Consider the following 24,469-nt stretch of genomic DNA (forward strand, 5'->3'; position numbering starts at 1 on the left):
TTGTACCTATCTTTTCTGCAGGCTGTATTAAAACTGTAGCTTGCTGGAAAAAACTGAACAGATGGTATGCACTTGAAAATGCATAGAATTATTGTATATGCAAAATATAAATGTATTACTTCCATATGACTAACACAGTTTTCTTCTGGAACAAATTAAAACATATCTGCCGCACAGAAATTAACATTGTGCAAACTAAAACACCATTTCAACAGCACATATCACCCACTTCAAAGCAATTAGATATGAAAACTAAACCATAGTTAATGCCTTTGAGTTTCAGTGCCTAAAGAAGTCAGAGGAAAATGTTCTGTGAAGAGTATTAGTTTTCTTTAAATATCCGTAATGGCTCTTAAAATTTTTGAACTCGATTAGGTTTACTGTGGCTGCTGCTTTGTCACTTAACAACAAAGAGTAAGCACACAAATTTAACCATTTCATAAGAAATCCAGTAGCCTCTGTACTCCTTCATTACTGCCTTCTACCTGCTTTTTTGATACAGATAATCAAAACTAAACCCTAGCTTAGATCATCGCAGCTTGACACGTGTGCAGGCAAGTCTTGCTTACACGCTTGCCTTTTCTGAGCCCAAAATGGTTTTCAAATGCATCCACCCATTACAACAGCTTTCTTCAGAGATGCATACACATTCCCATTGAAATCCAGGAGCTGAACTTGTTTCAAAAATCTTGCAACTAGCTTCAGCCAAAGACCTATTTCAGCATTATAGTTATTGCTTTTTCTTTTTTTTCTTTTTTTCTTTTTTTTTTTTTTAAGATAAATTTTAAGAGAGAGGTCAAAAGTTAAGGTAATTTATAAATATTACAAATTAATTTCTATTAGCTCTGGAGAGGCTGTGGCTGCTCCTCAATGTTCAGCTTAGGAAGAATACTTCCCAAGGTCCTACAAACAGTGCAATTCTCCAGGGATACCCTAGGGAGATGTTTTGACAGCTTTGAAGTTTGATTTTATCACATGGTTTAGTTCCTAATGGATTGCCTTGGTCTCCTGGATGGCATGTTTGTTCAACTTGCCTTCAACTCTGTTTATCCCTTTGTAAAACAGGTATTAAATGCAAGTCAATGCAAGCCAGAATGACAGGGGAGAGGGGGAACATTTTTCCAGGCTCCCAAATAAGATTCTTGTTTCTATACCCAGATGACAGAGTGCAAGTTACTTAGTTGTACTACATATTACACATGTGCATTAACATACTTTTTCCCTGTAAAAAGAAAAATAGTGCAACTTAAAGGCACATTTTCCCTCTTAGATCTGCCTAGCAGGTCTCACTTTTGGTATTTGGAAACATCTACCTCACAGAGGCCTTGAGAGGGTGAACATCAGGGTCAAAAACCCCCATATGGCTCAGAGAAAAGAACTTTTCCTTTCAGTGGGAAAGAAGAATAAGGTCATTGACGTATTAATGAATCTTGTAAACTGCCTTAATGAAGTTCTAGTTTTCTTTGCCTTTTTTTGAACTCTGTCACTCCATTATACATGTAAATTTAATTTATTTGCAGTATATTAAATTTTCTTCTGCACTAGTTGCAGTAAGTAATAGTTAGAAGCTAAGAAAACAGAATTCCATTCCATTACTAGTAGGGAAACAAAAGTATACGTGCCAGCTCCCTTCACTGCATCGTCAGCAAAACAAAAATATTGTACATTTACCAGTCCAAAATATAATTATTTTAAATCTTTTCACATGCTTGAAAGTTCATATACATTTCCATGCCTCAGCAAAACAAATGTAATCTGTCCAAGCAAGCACATACTGAATTTAAGGAAAACTCTATATTTCACATAAAAAGCTAAGGGGGGAGGGGAAGACAATTCATTTCAAAACAGGCTTATGAAAACATTCAAACAATAAGAAAAAAAGTAGATAAGCTGTGCACAGATTTTAACTTACCACAAGAGCAAAGTACACCATAAAGAAAAATGATAAACTACTTGTGTAGCCAAGAAAGCCTGTAAAATAACAGTAAAAATAAAAGAGAATTTATATGGAAAGTGATCCTAATGTACAGCTAAAGCTTTACATTTTAGGCATGTTTTCTATTACAGTGCTTGGTATCTAGGGCTTAGGACTCAGAATAACAACATTCCAACTGCCTGTCACAGATCATTTATGTAGTTTTGTAGGGCAGAATTAGAACTGGCTTACCACTAATGGCATGCTGTAAGTAAATGCAGCTCTTTAATGTTCTGCTGTAAAGATTTTATTTTAGTATTGCAGACAAAATACTACTGCAACCCAAGTAATAGGTTAACTAGGCAGGGCTGGAAGGCAGAACACACTACAACAACTTAAGTAATTCCCACCATCACCAGCCCCCTGCCAGTTAAAATAAATAAATAACCCGTTAAGGTTTTAAAGTCTTCAATTGTAATTGCTACTAAAGTAGAATAATATTCGCTTCTCTCCTTTAATTACTCACCAATTTTAGGAAGAAGTGCAAGAGGAAAAACAATGCAGACTGAAGTAATCAGTAGCAGCAGTCTCCCATCAAGGTACCAAGACCTGTTGGAAAATCTATTTATGATTGATAGAAAGCTCAAGAGTCCTAAAATATACGTTCTACTTTAAAACTGTGATCTTAGACAAAAGGACAAGAAAAAGAAATCATTTCCAGTCTCACATGCTATTTACATGAATTTGTATTCCCAGTTTCTATATTGTGATATAAAATAGATAAGCTCCCAGATAACGAGGAAGCAGAGCACCATCCCATAACGAACCAGCATTACAGGCAACGTTCCATAGGCAAGTATCTGCATGGATCAGGGGTCTGATGTGTGTAAAGTTATTTCTCAGCAACACAATATACAAATCCCTGCCTTTATTCAAAGCAATGATCAGAGGGCAGGGGTATTTCGTACTCTACAGATTTCCAATCAGAGTACTTATAAAGTATGCTACATATATCTTGAATTGGATTACGCTGAGTTGCATATTTATGCAACTGGAAGAAACAGCAACATTAATTCTTACTTACTGCTGAACTTCCCTTCCAGTTTATGACTCCTACGTGACCTTAGTTCCCTACCAGTTCCAAGAAGTGTGAAATAGAAAGCTACCCAACCTATTTGTTTGGAAATTCCGTTATGTTTTCTAAACACACCAACTTCCTCTTCTGCCCAAGTTTCATTACACCTATCATCACAGGGTTCAAGTAATAGAAGAAAACAAGAAGTAAATCATCTTTCAGTTAATTTGAAATTATGTTTGCTCTCCAGAGGTAATATAAGAATATAAGAAAGAACAGCAATAAAGAGGATTTTCGTATCACAAAGTGATTGCTCATTCTTTGCATACATCCACACAAAAATTAAAGGACAGAAGGGGTGGAAATTATGCTAATGAAATCTGCTATAATGTTTATACATAGAACTTTACATATAAAAAAAAGCATTGTAGAGGCATATGAAGTCTTAACACATTTAAAATCTATTCAACGTATCAAAATCTCATCTCCAAACTGACAAAAGTACAGACGTATAAGTTGTTAAGAAACAGAAACATCTTGAGGGTGGCTCCCCCTAACTTGGTAATAACCATATCCTGTACTGATAAACATCTTGCACATCAGCCTCCGACTTTACTACCTATAAACACCTTGGCTTTTGACCTTCAAGTTTATTTAGTCCAGGATATGGTTAGCACCTAATAAACAGGCAGCACCTCAAGTTATCATAAGGAAAGTAGCATAACACCTGTGTTAAAGAAAAATTACCATATTCGTATATTAACTACTGTCATACATCATGGACAACCACTTGTGCCACTTGTTTGAAAAAAATGTGTAATAAATGTGAACAGAGAAATTTCAAGGTTGAGGGCATCTTCTCCATATCAAAAATCAAAGTAACCCTTAAGTAACAATGTCTATATTAAAAATTACTCAAAATCCATTATTCTTCAAAAAAATTCATTACTAGCCTAGGTCTGCTACTGCTACAGTGAAAAAGCAACTTTGCCAAGGTCAGCTCCCTGCTGTAGTATACTTCACGTTGTTATCATTGAGCGTTCATATATTTTTAAACTTTTTCTTTCTTTCTAGTATGGTGGATGTTTGTATTAGGAGGAACAATATCATAGGACCAGGCAAAAGCATAATGAATTCTGCACCATGGGACCTCTGTTTTAAGGCTCCCAATTCTAAGCATGCAGCAAATCCATGGTTGCCATCGTAGCTCACAAGCTCAGCAGGACAGAGAAAAAATGATGTTGGTTACTTTATGGTAAATGAAATGGTGTGGGAGGGGGGAAAAGAGAGAGGAAAACGGCAATGAAGTGATAGGAAGAAAAAAAAATATTTTGTAAACTACTTCATTTTGGAATACCAATTCTTTTATTTAAAAAAGATCTCGAAACATTGAATAGTGGACCATTTACTGGTTACCAAAAAATGTGCCCATTTTTCCCTCAAAATACTGTTGTAGAAATACACTTACTTTCCAAAGGCAGAATAAAAGTTTTGATATTACCTTTAAAATCAGTTTGATCTGCAAATTTAATGCTATATGATAAAAGCTTTCCAAATACGAAATATGGAATATAAATCCTTAACTCTACTGAAAATGCTTTGGCATGCAGATGTTCCTCCTCCCTCCCCCATATTTTAACTAAAAGCAGACATTTATAAATCGCTTTAATTTCATTCCTGAATGCAACGGGACAAGAGATTCATATGTTCTAAATTAGGATCTTACTCTCAGTCCATATCAATTATATAACACGCAAGCAAGACAACTTAATTGCATCAATCATATCCTCCTGACAGGGTCATTAAATGTTAACGGAGGGCTCACAAATTACAACTTTTTAACACAATCCTCATTTGAAACTATGTTCATGTCATCAAAACTATCTGGAATTCTTGTTAAGCAGACAGACTGAAACAACTTGCAATTAACAAGTGTTCATATTGTATGGGTTTGGTTTTTAATAAAGACATGAAGATGTATTATATGCTGGCTTTGAGCCTTTCCAACACGCACACACCTGCTAACCTTTATCTATAAAAATAATTCAATGCACAAAACATTCTTTAAACGGCTTTGCCAAATGTATGGCTTGGGAGGGTTTATGCATATAAAATATTTTCACAGATAGTTTAACTGACACTTTCAATACATTCTAGCTATAGTTAAAGATAAATTCTGCACCTAAATGAAAGCGTATCAGGTGCTATAATGATTTAATAAAAACAGAACAGTTGTGCAACCACATCTGGAAACAAGTGGTCCAGTTAAAGAAGTTTCATCAAACCAGTCAATATTTATGCGCTTTGCATAAATAAGTTGCTACTTAGGCTTCACATTTATTTTTGTTGAACAATTTCCTATAATTTAAAAACTCTGTTAGTAAAAAGCTACTCTTAACATATGCGAAGAAATTCACAGAAAGAAAAGATTATGATCTACCATGGCAATTAGTAAGGCAAAATATATCAAATGTAGATGTAGGCATACAGAGAAGGTCAGCTGTGTGCATGTACCTGGAATACTGCTAGACCACTGCATTTGAAACATTTGCTTGGGCAAAGAACAGAGGAGTCAAATTGTGTTGAATAAACATTTATCAGTGGCAGAACTCCCAATAACAGAGGCAGAAACAGGATGAGACCCAGGCTGACAATCAGCCTACCACTTGAGCTGTCGTTAGTACTCCTATGGAAAATGTCAGCTCTTTCTAAATGCAAAATTGAACTTCATTCCCATCTCAAACTGTAATTTCACCTAAGAAAGAAGTATGGGTGGTGGCAGTGCTGACAGCGCACTGAGAATTACAAGGGCTCAGATGATTTGTAATAACCAGTTCAACTGCTGTAACCTGTCCGTGTGTTCACCAGTGTTCGCATCCAGAAGATCTGCACTAGGACCTTGATCAACAAAGCTGATGAACAAACAGGCACCTTAATAAAGAAGTTGTTTATACCGCCTTTTTTTAGAAAGAACGATCCTTAGTGCAGTATGCATGCATGCGGGACCTCCAGATTCTACCTATTATGAGTCTTCATCAGGTGTTTGTTTAAAAGTGTATCTTTGTTGGGAAAAGTGACTTTGCATAAACAGAGCTTACATAAAATTAAAAACAGTAGTAAGTGATGTTATATGCTAAATTTGGGGACAGACAGACTGGAACACACATGCAGCAGATACAGTGGCAGGCTCAATGCCAGTGTGTATGAAGAGTGGAGTTAAAAGTACAATCCTGAAGGAGAAGGTGATAGCACCCGAATGAAAAGCTGATGACTATCGCAGCTGGAAGAGATACATTAGCAGACTAAAAATGACATAAACACATAAAACACAGTAGTTTAAAAAAAAAAAAAAGCCCCTTACTAAGAACATATTATTGCAAGGGCCAGGAGGGCAAGAAGACAAAGCAAGATTACCACCACACTTCATTTCTCAAAAATGTTCATTATAAAATGGAAAAGTTATAAATGACAAAATATAAAATGAACTAAAGTACCTTTTAAAAAAAATTTCAAACTTAAAATTTGCCCACAACATTCAGGAATAATACAAGCATCACATAGCCTTGAGACAATTTCACCACATTTCAATCCAGAGAAAGTTTTGAGCTCAAAACATCTGAAAACAGCAGATGATCATGAAAACATGGAAAAAAAGTCGTAACAATCTAAGATACACTTTTACGAATGACAGCAGCACTGGAACAACTCAAACGAGATATTTCAGTGCTGAAGCTGCAATGTTTATCTTAGCACAGGCACAGATTTCTAGCGATAGGTCTGACAGAAATCTGAGGGACACACTCCTTACATACAGCTTTATAGCTCAATTGCGAAGAATAATTTCTTTACTGGGAGCCAAGTTACAGAATTATAAACCAAGCCTGGAAACCTGGCATTTTTCCCTAGACAAGTCCAATTACTGGAGCAAGACAACAAAATATTTAAATTTAAATGTCTGCCGGTTTTTGTACTGTGGTTTTGAAATATGTGAAGTGATAACATGACAGCAGTTTAAATGTTTCTCCTCCTCTCCCTCCTGTGCCCTCCCGCTTCCCCTTTTAAATTTTTACAGAAGGGAGATTTCTGTAGATGGAGTTTTGCCACTGACTTTACGGTCGTCTGATGGGAAATTGCTATGAGGAAAGAATGACGCTCTGTGTGTGTGTGCTGCAGAAGGCTTGCACATGCCAAATACATTTCATATTCCAAGAACTCCTGTAAATAACTGATTTTTTTAGCATGTGAGATCAGAGGGAAGTGTCAGTACCCATCCCCTTCAGCAGTCCTGAACCGCTTTCTTCTTCAAGACAAATACAGAATGTATGATGCATTTTTCCTTACCCACTCTCGTCTCCACTTAAGAACCCCGCAACAGCACCAGGAAGTTCAGACTTAACAATTAAAAGATAAGATGACATAGCTGCAAACAGAAGCAGAACAGATTTAGTAGAGGAATACCAGTATCTCTAGCTGTAACACTTAGCATGGCTTAACCAGAGTGGTTACGATTGGAACATCTCAGCTATATATTAGACACCATGGCACCAGAATCTGTATTTATTTTCTTCAATACTTCCTTTAAAAATAGCTGCAAATCCCTGAGTATAGTACTGATGTTAGCTAATGCCTCCAAAGAGACTGTTACAATGTGAGTCTTGAAACAAGGAAAACATAATACAAAGGACTAAAAGGCAAAACAATATAAAATATATGTCTGACCTTTTACCTGGGAATATGGACCTACAGGCTTGAGACAGATTACAAGGCTACAGCACTTCCTCTTTACTTTTTGTAAGACATTGCTAATGATGAGGTTAAATAATAAGATTTGTTTATATTAATACAATAGGTTTTTTTAAAGGCTCAGTTTTTATTGTTGTCCAGTTGCTGTTGTACTAAATAAATGTATGACAGAAATTTAAAGGCAAGAATAGGACCTGGAAGGTTCTTTATATACTGGATGGTTTGGCCCTCTGAGTTAAGAGGATTATCAGTGACATCTCCACCTATCATCCTAAACCCACCACCAAGAAGATTGCAACAACAACAACATGAGGTGCAAAACTATACAGGAACTGTGAATCAGAAGAGAAATGGTTAGTTACTCTTATCGGAGTGTCGAATTGAAATTACATGTTTATAATTCTATTCAGAAGAAAGCAATGATGCATGCACATAAATCCAAAAGCTACTTCACTGTATCACTGTTCTCCTTTACTATAAAAAATGATCAAAGGCATAAATGAGAAGGTTTTTAAATTACAACTTACACTAACCTGATACCTTCACATATGGCTCATGTCACTTTTTTTTTAACATAGGCAGCAAGTATTTATATGAATCAAAAAATAGGAGAGAATTACTCAGAAAAATCGAGCTTTAGAAACAGCTTCAACGAATGTCAAAGCCTACATGAAATTAATTTCCATCTTTCAGCAGCAAGTGATTTTAGCAACGTACTGACAAAAGTTTAGTTACATTTAAAGCTTGACAAAAATTCATCTGTTGTATTCAAATTTTACTGTTCTGCATTTATTAATTCTTTAGAATTTTACTGTGGTGTATTTATTAATGCTTTAAAATTAAAACATAAATTTTAAAAAGTTAAACCAGCAAGCTTCCATAAGCTGATTTTTAATAAGTTTGTGGGTTTGTTTTTTTTAAAAGAATGTTTTGAACCTTAAAAAAAATGTGTGGACTCAGACACTGCTGTACTACAGCAGTTAATGTTAAATTTTGAAGAAAGGTAATGTGGTCTCTATAAAGAAAGCGAATTCTATTAATACAAAGTGACATCTACCTACCACAAGGTTAAATTAAAACCATTTGGTAGGTCACTAAATAAGGAAATATTCACTTCTTCATAATTAAAAGCTCTGTTTTTTCCAATATTCAAGTATATTTCCCTGTTGACATGTAGCTGTTGATTGCATCTGATGAGGTATTTATCAGCTGTCCTGATTTTACTCTCCTATTTGCATATAACAGAATTGAGATTCAACCACAGAGAACCTTACAGCATGCATATTTCTAAATCACCAGAATTTGTAAATAAATTAACACAATTTCTCATGTTAAGCTACAGGCAGATGCATATTTCACCCTAAGGAAAGACAGATTTTAAAAAAAATTGAGGGGGAGACTTTATTTACCCATTAGCCTTCTTTCTTGTATTATACAATACTTTATACACAAGCAAGTCAGAATTTTCATATATTTATGTTCTTCAGAAAGATTTAAAAATTAGTTCTTTTCCAGTCTCAGCTGCAGAAAGCTTCAAATTAATTTCCAGATCAGATTTCCTCCTAATATGCAATCTGTCACTCTTCTCTTGCATTCCTATTAGCCTCTGGCTAATCATTTGATCACTTATCCTTTGTTGTGCGCTTACTCTTTGTTTTTAAAAGAGGAGTCCTATTTCACTGAATTCCACTCCTAAGTAGGGAGCCAATCATGCACCAAGAAACTTGCACATGCTAAACATTTGTATGCATCTTTCTTCCTTTCTCTGGGCATATGGGAAACAACTTCACATGGTAGGATTTCCCCCTTCCAGTTTAGATTTTCTTGTTTGTTCTAAAAGACGAAGAAAATAATTGATTTTATTTATATGCTAATGCTTAGATAAGATGATGAATCTCATACATATTCCTGAGCAGGACACTCATGCTAAATGCAGTTTAAAAAGTCAAATCCTGCTTTTTCTGCACTTGCAAACACAGTTGTAATTCTCCTCACGAGCAACAGCTCCTTGGAGCTTTACTCAGCATGAAAGTAGTAAGAGACGCTAACCACTATGTAACTCTCTGAAACACACTACAAAGTGAGCAAAGAACACTGTTTGTTTGTTTTGTAAAGCTGAAAACAAAACAGCAAAGCCTCTTGAAAAAGGAAATAGCAACTTGAAAAAGTTATCTCAAGTAGGAATAAAGTACATAGGGTATGACAGACAAAATGTCATGTATCCTTTGCTCCAAATAGAAATTTTAGTTCAGCTCCCTGACACCCACCACAACCAAAGGCATGTCAAGTTATATTGTAAAAATTAAACGTCAGCTATCCTTGGCAGTCAACGGAAGGAAGAGATTACACAGTCACAAGGCTGAACTGTGACACAAGTGAACACAACAAAAAACATACTTGTGCTTTGATTCATTCCACTTTTGAAGTACTGAACTCCTCTGTCATTTTGAAAAGAATGTTTTAATGGCTAACACCTTTTATCACATACAAAAATTACTACAACTTCGTGAGCAACCTTCGTATAGTGGCTTCCTAATTTTTAGTTCATATATTTGCATATATTATGTTATATTTAAATATTTTTCAGTATGCACCAAGAGATACTTGATGGAAAACTAAGCAGGTTGGAACTTCTCAATAGGCCTTGTGGCAGAAATGCCATAAACCAGTATTCAACAGAAAACAACGTTATATTACTACTTCATTATTTAATAGGCTTACCACGGTCTTGAAAGCAGCAAGAAATTACATTCTTAAAATACATATCCCTTTGCCATGCACTGAAAACTTAGTATTAGCTCTTTGACAGAAAAAAAGATGTTTGTAAAATATAAAACAGGGTACTTGCTTTACACTTTCATTATTATAACCTGTAGTGCCACCATGAGATACAACTCTCTATAATAAATATGCATACCATGCATATGTTATTCAGAATATCCTTATTGTGCTACAATATTGTTTAACGCTGAGCACATGTGTCCCTACCTTGAAAAAACCATTAGTTGCTGGAGAAAAGGGATGCCAAGGTTATGTTTTCTTAAAATAGTCCCCAAAATATCTCTTCTGAGGTAGCCCAATCTAAAAATCAAAGATGTACATGGCTTTTTGGTTACCAGAAAAGGAAATGTAACTTTTCCTTATTATCCTACCCAAAAAAGATCAATTGCTGAAGTCCACAGTAATGATGCAAGAGAATACGTACATTAAACTTATGTGTAAACATATAATTTATTCCTTCCATAGAAAATGGCTGGTGATAAATCTCTTCAAACCATTTAATTGAAGGGAGTGAATGTAACTCTTCTGGGTAGTTTTTCCTAGTCTACCACCGTAGCTGATCATATTAGAGCGCTATAAAGATGTCTTACATTATTAAGCACTGTGCAAAAATGGAACCAAGCTGCCCTCCAAACTTCACACAGGAGAGGATAGGGGGCTGGGGAAAAACTGACGACACCAACACAGCCACGCTGGCTCTTCAGCTCCTGCTTAAAAAAAGAGGGGTGCTGATTTGGGAGTCAGGACAAGTAGACAGAGCAATCTTGATTCTCATATGGGGGAATATCAGATAAGACAGATTCCTCACAAATGCCTACAGATAACTAAGATAAATGAAAATACTTCTAACTCTCATCTTCTAAAGAGTTCAGTTAGCAAGATCCCTATTTTTCCCATAATACTGAAAAGATTAGAGTCTGGAAGGCAGAAATAGCAGAATAAATGCTACCCGTTGCTGCACACTCCAGCCCAACCAAGTCGGATCTTTCAGAGCAACTGCATGTGAAAACCCCTTTGGGCTTTGTCTCCTTTTGCTGGTATGGAGGTTGTTTAAAACTGAATCTGTCCTAATCCAAACACTGTGACAAAAATCAAAAGGGAACACAGGGAAGGATTTCAAGAATGAAAGTGAAACTAGAGAGGATTTTGGGCAAGCTCCCATTTTTCCTGTCAAAGAGTTAGAATGGAATAGCAAGATAGGAAGTACTTCAGTATTTCACTGAGCTCCTTGTAAGTAATTCGAATTGTGGAAATGGCAGGAATGACACATGGCTGCCAGTGAAAACCATCAACTACTTTAGCCCTCACATCATATGGCCTTAAGAGCATGATCTTTTGTTTTCATTCTGCAATGAAACCCAACTGCTTAAAAAGTCTCCCAACTGCTTGATGTATTGTTTTTAATATTTCCTCTTAGTGGAAGCTTAAAAACCTGAAAAAAGTTGTTGGGATCATTTGTTTGTTTTTAAATACAGATGTAGAATGAGCGTGTGAAAGGAGTTGTAATGCTTGTTCACATGGAGAAGTTCAGAGAACAGAAATAGGTTGTCAACTTCTTTGCTAGTCTTCACGTTATGGACACTCATCCTGATGAATATCTGTTCCCCTGCTTCCCCTTCCTTCTAACTGTAGCTTTTACCTGAATTACTCTGGAATTTACCTAGGGCAAGCTTAAAAAAAAAAAAAAAAAAAGTCCTTTTTACTCCACAGTGAATATGTGAGCAGCAGATTTATTTACTTTGGTAAAACTTCATTAGTTTAATTACATTTGTACAGTTATGCTAATAAACCTGAAATGTTTCCTACATAGCTCATCATATATTCTATTCTGAAGTATAGCTGCAGGTTGGGATTTTTGTTGAGTTTTTTATTTAAAGCATAAAGTTATTTTATTTATTCTTTACAGTATCAAACCTTCCAACAATCATTCACTGCAATACAAAACCACGAGAGCATGGGTCATCAATTGTTAAATTAGTACAGGAGCTGACAAACCTGCCCTTAATTAAGGCAGCTCTGCACTGGAAATCCTCACTTGGAATCAGTAGGGATAATTAGGCTTTCAGGCCAAAAGCAAATGGTACTGTGAAAACAAACATTCAAGTTTGTTTGAAAACAGCATTAGATTTTCCATACTTAAAGGAAGCTCAGTAATTTCTTAAGGTATTAATGACGCAGGTCTCAGCACATAACAAGCCATATTTTATTCTTCCATGATTTGCAATATTCATTTATTTTCAAAGTTTTTAGGGTATTATACTTGGATTACAAAAAGGAGGATATTCTCATCCACCCCCCCATTCTCAAAAAAAAATTTGCTCCATTTAAATTTGAGAAAAAAAATTTAAATACTTTTAAAAACAAATTTCAGAATGGATGAACTCGGGCGGGGGGAGGGAACAAAACAAAAAACCAAAAGTGCCCAATTAACTTGATAAAACAAAGCTTTGTTTTCAGGGTGGTTGGTTTTTCTTTTTTTAATCCATGCTCAGCATCTGTAAGTACTGACACACAGAGAACACACATATACCCCCATCCCCAAGCAAATTCCTAAGTTTAATATTTCATTGTCTGAAAAAAAAAAAAAAAAAAAAAAAGAGGAGAAGGTTCCCGAGGAGCCCGGCAGCTCTCCCGGGAAGGCGGCCCCGGGCATGCGAGGCCGGGCGAGGCCAGCAGATGGGGGTGCGGGAGCACCGCTGCGGCCAGCCATCCCCGCGCTCTCACCGCCACCGAAATACAGGCATCCCGCGGTTACGCCTCGATTTACTTCGGGAAGCTTGACAAATAGGAACTATCCAAATGTAAATACATATTTAGGGTGTATTACATTCATAGCAGGGGTTCTGTGTATCGTCCGTCACATCGACTGTATTAACAGGCCGTAAAATCCAGCTGAAGAACTGAATCTCCCATCAGAACTAATCCTGTAACTTCTATTTACTGCCTACGGCATTTAGGATAAAACAGTGCTCCGGGGATACGGAACAATCTTTTTTCCTCATTACTTATTCTTACAAAATTGAAAAACGTGTACCTTTGAGGACATGTTAATTGCAGAATATTGAAACAAAATCCGCAAGCACCAGTTACAGAAATTACACTTAATTAAACTGTATTTATACTAGAAAGCAATTCTTTGTAAAATTAAGATAGCTGTCTGGAAAGCTCAGTTCCAAAGAGTGACTGCAATGATCGCTTGGGTATGAGCCAAGACAGACTAGTTACTCATACTGAGCCGCAGCACCAGAATTCCCGTATATCGGGAAAGAATCAAAAGAAATTGAAAAAAACAAAAGTCTGTTGCAAAAAATCCTCATGCGGACCACCTATGCTACATGGCTGTACTGCAGGTTCTACTGTTGCACTTAATCCCACTGCTAATAAATTTTAAATAATTAAACTCATGTTCTCAGCAGTTTCAATTTATGTTTCTGTGTATCACAGCTAGCAGGCCTTCTGGGACCGGCCCTATCTCCCTGCAGTGGTGACCTTCAGCTGATACCAGCCCGCAGCCCAGAGAAGTATGCTGTAAAACTCTCCACATACTTCCTGCTAGACCTCAATGCTGAAGATTTGTTAGTGTTGGCAACAGACTGAGAGCTGCTCTTGTGCAATACTTTATTGTGTTTGTCTCCATTTTTCCACCAGCCTTGCTAAAATAATTCCTTCTCTAACTTCATTGTACATGCTTTGAGATTCCTACCAATTTTCTCGCAGACACGCGGCTGTGGACCATCCTCCTTTTCAGTCACATCAGCAGAGAGGACAATTCCAGGAGGAAAACTTCCCGTCTTCCTTCCCCCCCCTTTGGAAAGCATCTAGGAAGCTCGCAGAACTTCCCTGGCAGGAGAGGGGGAAGGGCTGCATGACGCCGAGCCACAGCTTTGGCCCACTGCGCCTCATCCATCACTTCCTAGAAGCACAACGCTATTAAAACAATAGCGGGGACTCCATCCAACTCCAGTTGCTCCTGGGAAGGATTACATAAAGAGCCAGCATGTAACGTCGCGTTTTCCATAGCAGCCTCCTTTGCTCCTTGTACACCTCCAGGCGTACAGCCTCCCCAAGGGCCCTCTCTCATCTCGGAGGGCACGTGGCAAGATCCGAAACCCTTCAAGAACTAATTCTGCATGGCAGGCAAGAAATGGACATTTGGAAGATCCCCCCACTTACAGACCTGGGGGGAAAGGAGAGGCTTGGGAGGAGTGGATGAACGAAGTAACAGCCGGGTAGCATGCAGTCTGTTTCCATTCTAGCGACCACTTTGCAACATCACAGACACAATAACTGGCTCTTTAAAGATCAAGATTAGTGTAACTAATCACCAGTTATTTAGATTAAAGGGCTGCTGGATTGGGCTCAAACACTGACAAATAGAACAATATAAAAATGAGTAGCTCTAGCCACTCCATTCAACCTTTTGGGTTCATTTAATAACAAATAGCTACATTGCAAGAACAAGTACATTGATATAAATAAGAAAAGCTAGGCAAAGTTTAATCACTATAAGCTAAGAATTTGTATATGTTCCATAAAGTCTGTAGGTCACAGTATTTTAGATGATCTTAATTTACATTTGGTATTGCAAAGTTAACACATTATCCTGACGCATCCTTAGTTAATCCTTGGTACTTAAATGGATTTTGGTATTTGATTAACATAACAAAGTGTTCCAAGAGATGATTAAAAATCTGCAGGAAAGCCGAGCATTCGTGTCAGAGATACAAATTAAAATTCCAAGCAATGACTTGAAATTATTTTTTTTAACCTTTTAAATTCCAAATTTGACCAACCAGTGCTTTCCTGTAGCTGTACCAAAATCTTTTTTTTTTTCTTTGGGTATCCTGCTAGTAGAAAAATCAACTCCCATATCTACACAAATCCATAAGTGTATAAAATTAGGATGTCAAATTCAAATTTGCACTTTAAACTTTCTTTTTAAAAAAGCCAAGATGACAAATTGGAAAGCATAACTAGATTAAAATGATTACTAAAAAGCTGTCTCCACCACAAATGAATGTAAATCACTTCCGCGCTTATATTATTTTTAGTAGTGATCAGACCAAACTTCAAAAAAGCCCAGACTAGATGCTGATAGTGACAACAACCCCAGTAAAGTTGTTTATTTTAATCAGAAATCATCATTCATTATCTCATGCTCTCCAATCACTTTTGAAATAAGATACCATATGATGCAACACACCCAGGTCTGATGATGGAGGAGGTAACAGAAAACAATTTTATTTTTAACCTTAGTCTGAAATTAAAGATGTAGACAGAGCCTGGATGTCTGCACAAGAGGCACAGTGCTCTGGTTCCTTCAAACGGACAAAAAACAAAAAAGAAAAAAACAAAAACAGATAAAACCACCAAACAAACCAAAACACAGGGGAACACCTACCGAAGTGCACTAAGGGGAAAGGGTAAGTTTTACACTTAACTCCAAGCACGGCTCCCATTCGGGACAAACTACACCACACAGTTTCACCACTCCCATTTAAAATCTGTAGATGGACCAGAAAGACAAGAACATTTCTTCTCTTTCTGTGCATTTCTTCAAGAGTCAAGGCTCAGTGAGAGGTAAAGAGAACTCTTCATCCCTCCAAGAGCCTGTTAGCCTGCAGCATAGTCATCTTCAAAGACAATTCCTGACACAGTGCTGCTCTGCTCACTTGGACTGCAGCATCACAGGATTCTGCCAAGGGCAGTTGTTAAGGAGAGAAATAACGCAGCTAGGAGCTCTGTTCCCAAACAGAAATCTAAATAGTAACCAGAAGCTGTGATAGCTCCTTGCAATGACATGCACAACACATCTTCTGTATGGGAGAGGGCACCAAGGAGGCCCAACCTGCAACCTATGTTGCCCCCTCCTCACAGACCGGGGCGTGCGTTGGGGTTATTAACACTAACTGACTCAGGAGGAAAGTCAGCTTTCTCTTTTCAGTGCATTTGAAACTTCACGATCTTTGCAAGTGAACGTACTGGCTGCACGAACTACTACCATTCTTTTACATTAAAGATATTGCCCTTGGAATTAGAAGAACCAGAATTAGATGAATGCTTCCATCAAAATGAGGTCACTAAAAATATTTGAAAGAAGAGTTTCGACTTGCAAAAACCTACTTTTTTAACTAGTTAAATGCAAAGTCACTGGTTGACAAACCAGGGCCAACTTGTTGGCAGAGAAGTCCACTGCAGAAGACGGAATAAGTAGTTTGATAATATCCATCATGCACTACTTTGGGGCTCTAGAGTCACTGAGCTGAATTTTATTAGAAATGACACAGAGAAGGTTATGAACTGCTACGAGGAAGAAATGAGAGTTACATTTCCTTTGACCACAGAGTCTTGTACATGATCCCAGAGTCTCCAGAACCTGGGCTGTGTATCCCTCCTTCTCTAGTACTGTTTATTTAAAGGTCCACTCAAATGGGAAAGGAAATTAAAAAATTTGTTCATTGCTACAGCACATCCTCTAAAACCTGTATGAATAAATAATCCTTACAGAATTAATATGTTCACTCCCGCCTAAAATTAATTCTTGGGTTTTTATAGCCTTTTCAATTAGGCAGTTATTATTATTGGAACCTTTAATATAATAAAATATTCCAATTTTATCATAAAAGCAGTTACTTGATCTAGTTCTAGGTCTCTACATAGCGACAAAAACCAGCAATCACTGAATGCTCTGGACTCAACAGGTAATCCTAAAGGAAAGAACAGCAGCACTGGAATGCTGTTTCTTTCTGTTAATATATGTGAACACGTGTATCTTCTTGGGGGTAGGGGACAGAGAGGAGGGAGCTTTCACATAATTCCCTCATCAGAGTATCCAAAACATTTACGGCCAAAAAAATTTAAAATTGTTCTGTTAAAACACTGTCTACTTTCAGATAATTAATTTCTAAGGGCACTACTACTTAGTGACTGTCAAGTATGTGAACATACCTGAATAAGAATTTTAATACTTAGGCAATTATTTTAATACAAAGACAGCTAGTGTTATTTTATTACGTCATACACCAAGGAAGACAAAATAAGAATAATCTAACTGGACAGCCCAGCATACAACAACATAATCAGCCCACATGATGAAAGTCAGTAAACTAAACAACTCTCCAAAAACCCAAGGTATTAAACTAAGGGGAAAAAAAAAACTACCATTAATAAAGAACATACGAAACTTCATGGCTAAGTATACATTCAGTTGTTACACAAATCACTCAAATGCATAAGCAAGTTCCAACAGCAAAAACCAAAACACATGATACGATAAAACGTAGCTACCAGATGTGCAAACGTACAGAACAGCGGAGAGGAGATTATGCTTCCTAAGCCCCTTCCAATTAGCAATGCCAGCTCTGACAGATGTGCTCCACGTCCTGTGATGCAGGATCAGGCACATGATCCAGCCCCTGTGAGTCCTCCCACCTACCCCACGACTTTAGCACTTCCGCTTAGCATCATCACACAAAGCTTTTCTTTTTCGGTCCTTTTAATCAGTCTCGTAAGAACACTTTCATTTCATTATGGCCTTTGGTGTTTGTGGAGCTTTGTAGACTGTAGAGGTTATATTCCACTCAGTTAATATTGAGCATATGAAGTTTCTTACCTCCAATATTCTGGATAATTATTGTAGTTGCAACAAGGACCTATTAAAAAAAAATTCTTTAGAAAGGGCAAAGATAACTAAAATCATATGTCTATAGCAGTAATAAAACACATATGTATTATCTTAAACAGACCAGATGTAGAAGCGATAACGAGTACTGAAAGGAAGGGCATCTTCTCCTTAGTGACGTGTTTAACACATGGAAACCAAGGCAATCTAAAATTAATATAAAAGCAAAAAATCTCCCTAAAAATACCATGTTTTCTTTCTGTGATGACAAAACAAGAGAAGTTACAGAGTGAAGCCTGTTCTGCAGAAGATGAGGTTTTTAAATCACTGAAAACATGTAAGTGCATTCTAATTGATGTCAGGCGAAATGAAATGAAATTTCATCAAATGAAAACAAACACTCACCTCTGAAAAGACAACCAGAGAGCAGAGATTTGTACACTCCAAAAACATAAATATTTTTTATCTGTCATGAATGTCATTATTCTTTTAAACTTGTAAACTAGATAGACTTTTTTTTTTCCTTTTTTTTTTTTTTTAGGATTTGTAATTATTCGTACTGGACTGATATGGAAGTAGAAATTATCACAGGCCATTAAAATATTTGTCTGAATCCAAAGAATTAACTTCCAACTGAAAAAACCCTAAAAGTGTCTACAGTTTTCCCCGTGTTTTCTTTGCAGTTCAGTTCTAAAATAGTACAATCATCTAGAATACTACGGTTTTTCTTTTTACCCGCTGCTTTTCTTGATGTAGCGGAACCTTCCTACATGAGTGCTACCATTAAGTCAACTTGGAAAAAATCAAGCCACAGTTAGAAGAAAAACAAATTTGTAACTAATTTTTGAATAAAATCTGAAAGCAGATTTGCCATTTTTTTTTCAATTATCAGCTAGAAAAATCATATCAGATTTTAAACAAATTCAAAGTCAGTTCAAAAGTCACTAGGGGAAGAAAAAAAAAAGAAAAAAAAAAGTATGGTATCTTGGAATTTGTCATAGATGGAAACAAATACTTCATGCCTTTGGAAAGCAAGAATGAGCAATCTTCCAATAGCAGGAAATCTCCATTCTCACAAATCCCAGAAAAATATTTTTGACAGGAAATCACCATAAGGTTGAATAACTGCTCTACTGTAAGAGCAGTTACCAGTAGTTTACTGTCAGCCTAAGACACCAGTTCAAGCAAGGTCCTGCAGCAGCCTGTCTGTATCATTAGCAAATGACTGGGGTGAGGGAAGACTAAGTACTTCCTTAAAGAAAAAAGAAAAAAAAAAAGCCACTTGTGCCTAACTAAGGTGAGGAGAGTTCAGGGACAGGATTAGAATTCAGAATGGCTGTGGTAAACTAGAGAAGTCTAAAAATCAACAAGATCAGTTAAAGCAACGCATTCAGGAAGCAGACCTCAAATACATGACCTGGAGTTATTGGATTGCAAACAGAAAATAGTCTGAGATAACACCATCAGTAGCACGTAGCACCCACAGAAACAGCAAATCTTGTTTTGGGATGTAGTACTGGCCATGTTCTATCTAAAATATAGGTAATAATTAAATTTCTTGTCACTGTCAAGTTCTCAGTGTTCTGTTTTGCAGGCAAGACTTAAAGTAAGCGTATAAATATCAAGGATACTTCAAGAAAGAAAGATAAGTGTTCCAGAAAACGTCAGTTCATCAGGAAAGCTTGGTGAACTTTGCTCAATTATTTAATGAAAACAACAGCTTCCCAACCTAGAAATATTCCAGTGCTCTCCATGCACACTGAAAATAAAAGACCAGATGATTTTTAGCACAAATTATTAAACTGAAAATTTTGAAAAAGTGTATTAGGGAGAATTAAAAAAATACTGATGTTGACTGCATAGTGAAGCTGTGAAATCTCCTCTCCTGTATTTAAGCTTTTAAATAACAGATTAGACAAACATCTACCAAGAATGATTTATGTATGTTTAGCCCTGCTTCAGAGCAAAGGCAGACTAAGTCACATTTTAATATCTTCTTAAACTCTACATTTCTGCGACTTCTGCATCTAATGCCTTGTGGTTAATGTGTAGAGAACAACTCCTGTAAAAAATAATTTTATTTCGTATCTTGCTAATATCAAGGTTTATAATCTCTTGAGGTTCATCACATCTTAACTTCAATCGATAAATATTGATCCTCACAGGCTACACTTATATCTGCTTATTAACACTAATGGAAGTCTTATAAACACCTAATAGCTCAGATTTAATTCTCAGATACTTTAAAACAGAAGAAATCAGACTCTAGTCTGTTAAGCAGAATTAATTTTAAAAATATTTACATTCTTTCAGTAAACCATTAAAATCGCACTTCTGTGTGGTAAAATCTGCTTTTAGTATCATTTAACTGAAACACAGAGCATAGAAGTCATATTAAATATGCAGTATTCACTAGTAGTATTTCCTCTACATCTAGTATTACTGGACAACATTGTCTATTAGGAAAAACAGACTCAGTGCACACTACTAAAAAGGCATGGCTAACATGTTCATTACTCTTATATCAAAAATGGTTAGTTTGCTGGTGGGGTTTTTTAACCATAAGATAAAATAACAAGTAAGAAGCATTCATCTGAAAAGTCTATTAAACAAAAGAAAAAAAACCCCATGCATTAAAGGTATTCTTATTTGTTCTTATTGTGGAAACTACATGAAAGGCAAACACTTATCTTAGATCTCTATTAAATGCTAGAACACCAACAGTAAATCACTTACCCCTCTCTTAACAGTTTACAGCAGAGGTACGATGGGACTGTTACAAACCTGAAATGGATTGCTGAGCCAACTTGACAACAATGCCAGTCAGCAAATATTTGTACACACAACTAAAAAATGAACACACTGACAAGAAAATAGAGCAAAATCTTGCATTTAAGGTATGTCTATTTTACAGTTAACTAAAGTTTGGGCTTCCACAGACCAGACACACTAACTGAAAACATAGCGATAAGCAGCTTCAGGATGTAACAGATTTTTCAATATACCAGCACAACAGTGATTATACTACGTATTTCATTTATATCTCTTTACTATGCAAAGAACAGTTGTATATCAGAAGCATGAGACCAAGAAGAAAAATACACAGGTAAAAATAAATACTCACCTTTCCAGTTGATCCAAATGCAAACAGGCCAAGGTCTTCATAAGAAGTGACAGCTGTTAGTAAGGAAAAAAAAAAGCTAAAATATTTCTAACTTCAAATTCACTTGAAAGCTTTAGCTTTGGGTTTTTTCTCCTTTTTAACTGAACATAATTCAGGGCAGAATTAAAAGAGTATTTAATAGTATTTTCTATTTATAAAATAGCTGTTATATACACCTGTACTCCTGCTACAAAATACAGCTATATGCTCACAGACTCTCCAGAAACTCAATTTAATATTAAAAATAGTAATACTAAAAAATAATAATGATAATACATTAATGGCAAATTGCCTTCTCCCAAGGATTTTTGGAAGTGATACGACAGGTGAAGAATTCTGAAATTAGCTTCAACAATTCGATATAAGCTATTCCCACATTTTATTTGTTAAAAGGGTATACTTTTTTAAATGAAGACTACAACAGAGGATCTGTTTTCATCTTGCTACGAATATAAACTTCAATCACCATCTTGCCAGCTTTCAAAAACTCAGCACTATTTATTTTCAAGAGAGCTGAAGGTAAACATCTTCCTTAGTTGAAATCTATTATTAAAAAAAACAAAACAAAACACACCAAAGCAAAACCAAACCAAAAATCCTGCCCCTACCTGCACCTGACTTACATAATCACATTAAAACAGCCTGTGGTTTCCTGTAGGCTTTTGTTGAGTTTTAGCTGAAGCTCGCTTCTAATATTGCCGGTAACTCAAACCAATCCCTTCTCAAAAAGAAGGAAGTTATATTAAAGTCTTTCATTGTTGCTCTGTATTTTGTTATTAGAAACTCAAGCGATATCAAAAAGATGAAAGTTTTCTGAGAAATACCACTCGTTTTCTTGGTATATAATAAAACGGTCCGCAGTTGTAAATGCCTCAAAGGGTAAAATTAATCTCAAAACCACATAATTTTATTGTCAGAACACTTGCTTTCCATTCCTTGGTTCTGCGCGGTACACTACTGCTTCTACTCATCTTAATTTAGGGCCCAGCCGTGCAATTAGAGCCACTGGGGCAGACCTTCACACCTGAGTGAAGTCCCACTGGAGTAAATGGAACAAGACATGGGAGACACAGGTGGTTCTCAGAGATCAGATGACGGCAGTGGAGCCTCAGAGTGCCAACTGCCCAAGCTCAGGTGTTTTTATTTCAGTGAAGTTCTGCATGCAATCAGATCAATGCTCCAGAGGAAGAAAAAACCAAATGAACCCCCCCCTTCATTAATTTTCTGATATGATTTTCTCAAGGGTGATGTTTCACACTGCGTTCTACCACTGACACCAATATGCTATGACAAAATAAATGGAATGACAAAATTAAATGAGCCAGAGTCAGCTCGCAGCATAAGCCTGGACTAATCTCTTACATCTGCCGTTACACTGGTAGAAGTTATATGCAGATGTAATTAAACAAGAAGTACGTTTTACTAGATTTTACCTTGTATTTTTCTTAGATTTCTATTTATAAATTTGTTGATCACAAGAAACCAAAATAGCATTTTAGAAGACCATCTCCAATGGCATAAAAAAAAAAGTAAAATGTTAAACATATTTAGGAGATAACTGGTTTTACCACATGGGAACAAATATACAGCACACATGTATGAGGATTTACCAACAAAGAGAACAGAATTTTTCCACACAATTCCAAAACAGCAATATGAAACTTTAGAGTATTTTCTATAGTAACTCTCTTTCTGTAATCAATTTAGTCCTGTGAACAACGGGAAGCCCTAATGCTTAATCACATTACTTCTGTAATACGGAATATATAGAACAAAATATTAAGCACAATTGATATAAAGATAAGCAAGTTCTACCTGATTGGCTTGATCTCTGTAACTAACACTAAATGGAAATTAGCCATTTAAATGCAAAGTGAAATTGGCAAGCATAGTACAAGCAACAATTATGACTAACTCATAAAATAAAAAGAAAAAAAGCCACAAAACTTCAAAGTACATCCCACTTAAATTCCCAATTCCTCTGCTTTACAGAGTAAGCTTAACCTTTGTCAGCTTAAACCCCAAAACAACGTAGGTCATACTGAACTAACTCTAGGAGAAAACATTGACTAAACTAATCCAAATTGCACACTTGACACTTGGGATTTTTTTTTTTTTTGCGCTAAGCCTTTTGGTCTACACAAATCATTTTATTTTTGTCAAAGTCCAGACCAACATAATTTAAAAACTGAAGACACTTCTTTATTTTTAAACTATAACTAAAATGCCTGTGCTTAATAAATCCTAGTCTCTGTTTAGAACAGAATTAATATTAGAGCTTCCTTTTCAGAAGATATTTTATAGATCAGCTCTTTCCTAGGATTATTTTTATGATTTGAATACTTTAATGAATAGTTTACAAACACTTTCAAAGGTTTTTCTTCTCCAACATTTAAATTCTTCTAGCTCATTTTTTAATAGAAAACTACTAAAATTTCTTTCCAATTCCTTGCCATGAATTAAGCCTAATACTAAAATATTGTTCACAAATGCATGTAGGTTTTATAAAGAAAAATGTTCAATTATCTACTTTGGAAACAAACGTGCCAGATTTTACTTTGTCAAGGCACAACAGGTCATATTTCTCAGTTTTTAAACAATGTTCCAAGGAAAAACTCAGAATGCTGACATTTAATTACTTCAATAGTTTACAGGATTTATAGTAAATAGAATCTGAGAGAAATGTCATTTTAAAAAAAAAAATCAAAACACAGAAGGCCATAAATCCAACAAACTTATCTAGACATAGTTCTGGAGCTAGAATTACCTGTCAATGTTAGGTGATAAGTAATTATTAACTGTAAAGTGCTAGTTTCAGACAAGAGAAATACTTCATCCTGTCACTTCAGTGGTATTCCTTGCTTTCAGTTGCGTGGACTTAAAAAATGCTTTCTTGAGGTGGAATGTTGCCTTTGGATGATAGCTAAGGAGTTAAACCATTCTTGTATATTACGTCTCTAAGTTCATAACATAGAAACTTTTATTCAAAAAGCTTAAATCCTATCACTAGTAGTTCTTTTGCAAGGATCTCTTTAAATATTATTTTACCAGACAACAACATAATACCACTTAGTGCCTATATAACACAGAACTTTTCAGCCTCAAATAAGAGGCAAACAAAGATCATAAAAAAATTACCTCAAGTTCCAAGTTCCCCCCCCCCTTTTTTTT

General features: G+C 36.0%; 1 protein-coding gene across 4 annotated transcripts in view; it reads right to left on the reverse strand.

Moving 5' to 3' along the window:
* The window catches only part of SLC38A6 (solute carrier family 38 member 6), a 44,334-nt gene that overhangs the window by 16,849 nt on the left and 3,016 nt on the right, over window positions 1-24,469 (reverse strand). For all 4 annotated transcript variants that reach the window (XM_054827293.1, XM_054827295.1, XM_054827294.1 and 1 more), the window contains exons 4-8: window positions 21,260-21,312; window positions 18,127-18,166; window positions 7,332-7,410; window positions 2,442-2,524; window positions 1,913-1,971 (exon numbers count right to left, since the gene is read on the reverse strand). In XM_054827293.1, the coding sequence (XP_054683268.1) occupies window positions 1,913-1,971; window positions 2,442-2,524; window positions 7,332-7,410; window positions 18,127-18,166; window positions 21,260-21,312 (314 nt within the window). The remainder of the gene's footprint in view (window positions 1-1,912; window positions 1,972-2,441; window positions 2,525-7,331; window positions 7,411-18,126; window positions 18,167-21,259; window positions 21,313-24,469) is intronic.

The sequence above is a fragment of the Grus americana genome, chromosome 5 (assembly GCF_028858705.1).
Source record: "Grus americana isolate bGruAme1 chromosome 5, bGruAme1.mat, whole genome shotgun sequence".
Lineage (NCBI taxonomy): Eukaryota > Metazoa > Chordata > Aves > Gruiformes > Gruidae > Grus > Grus americana.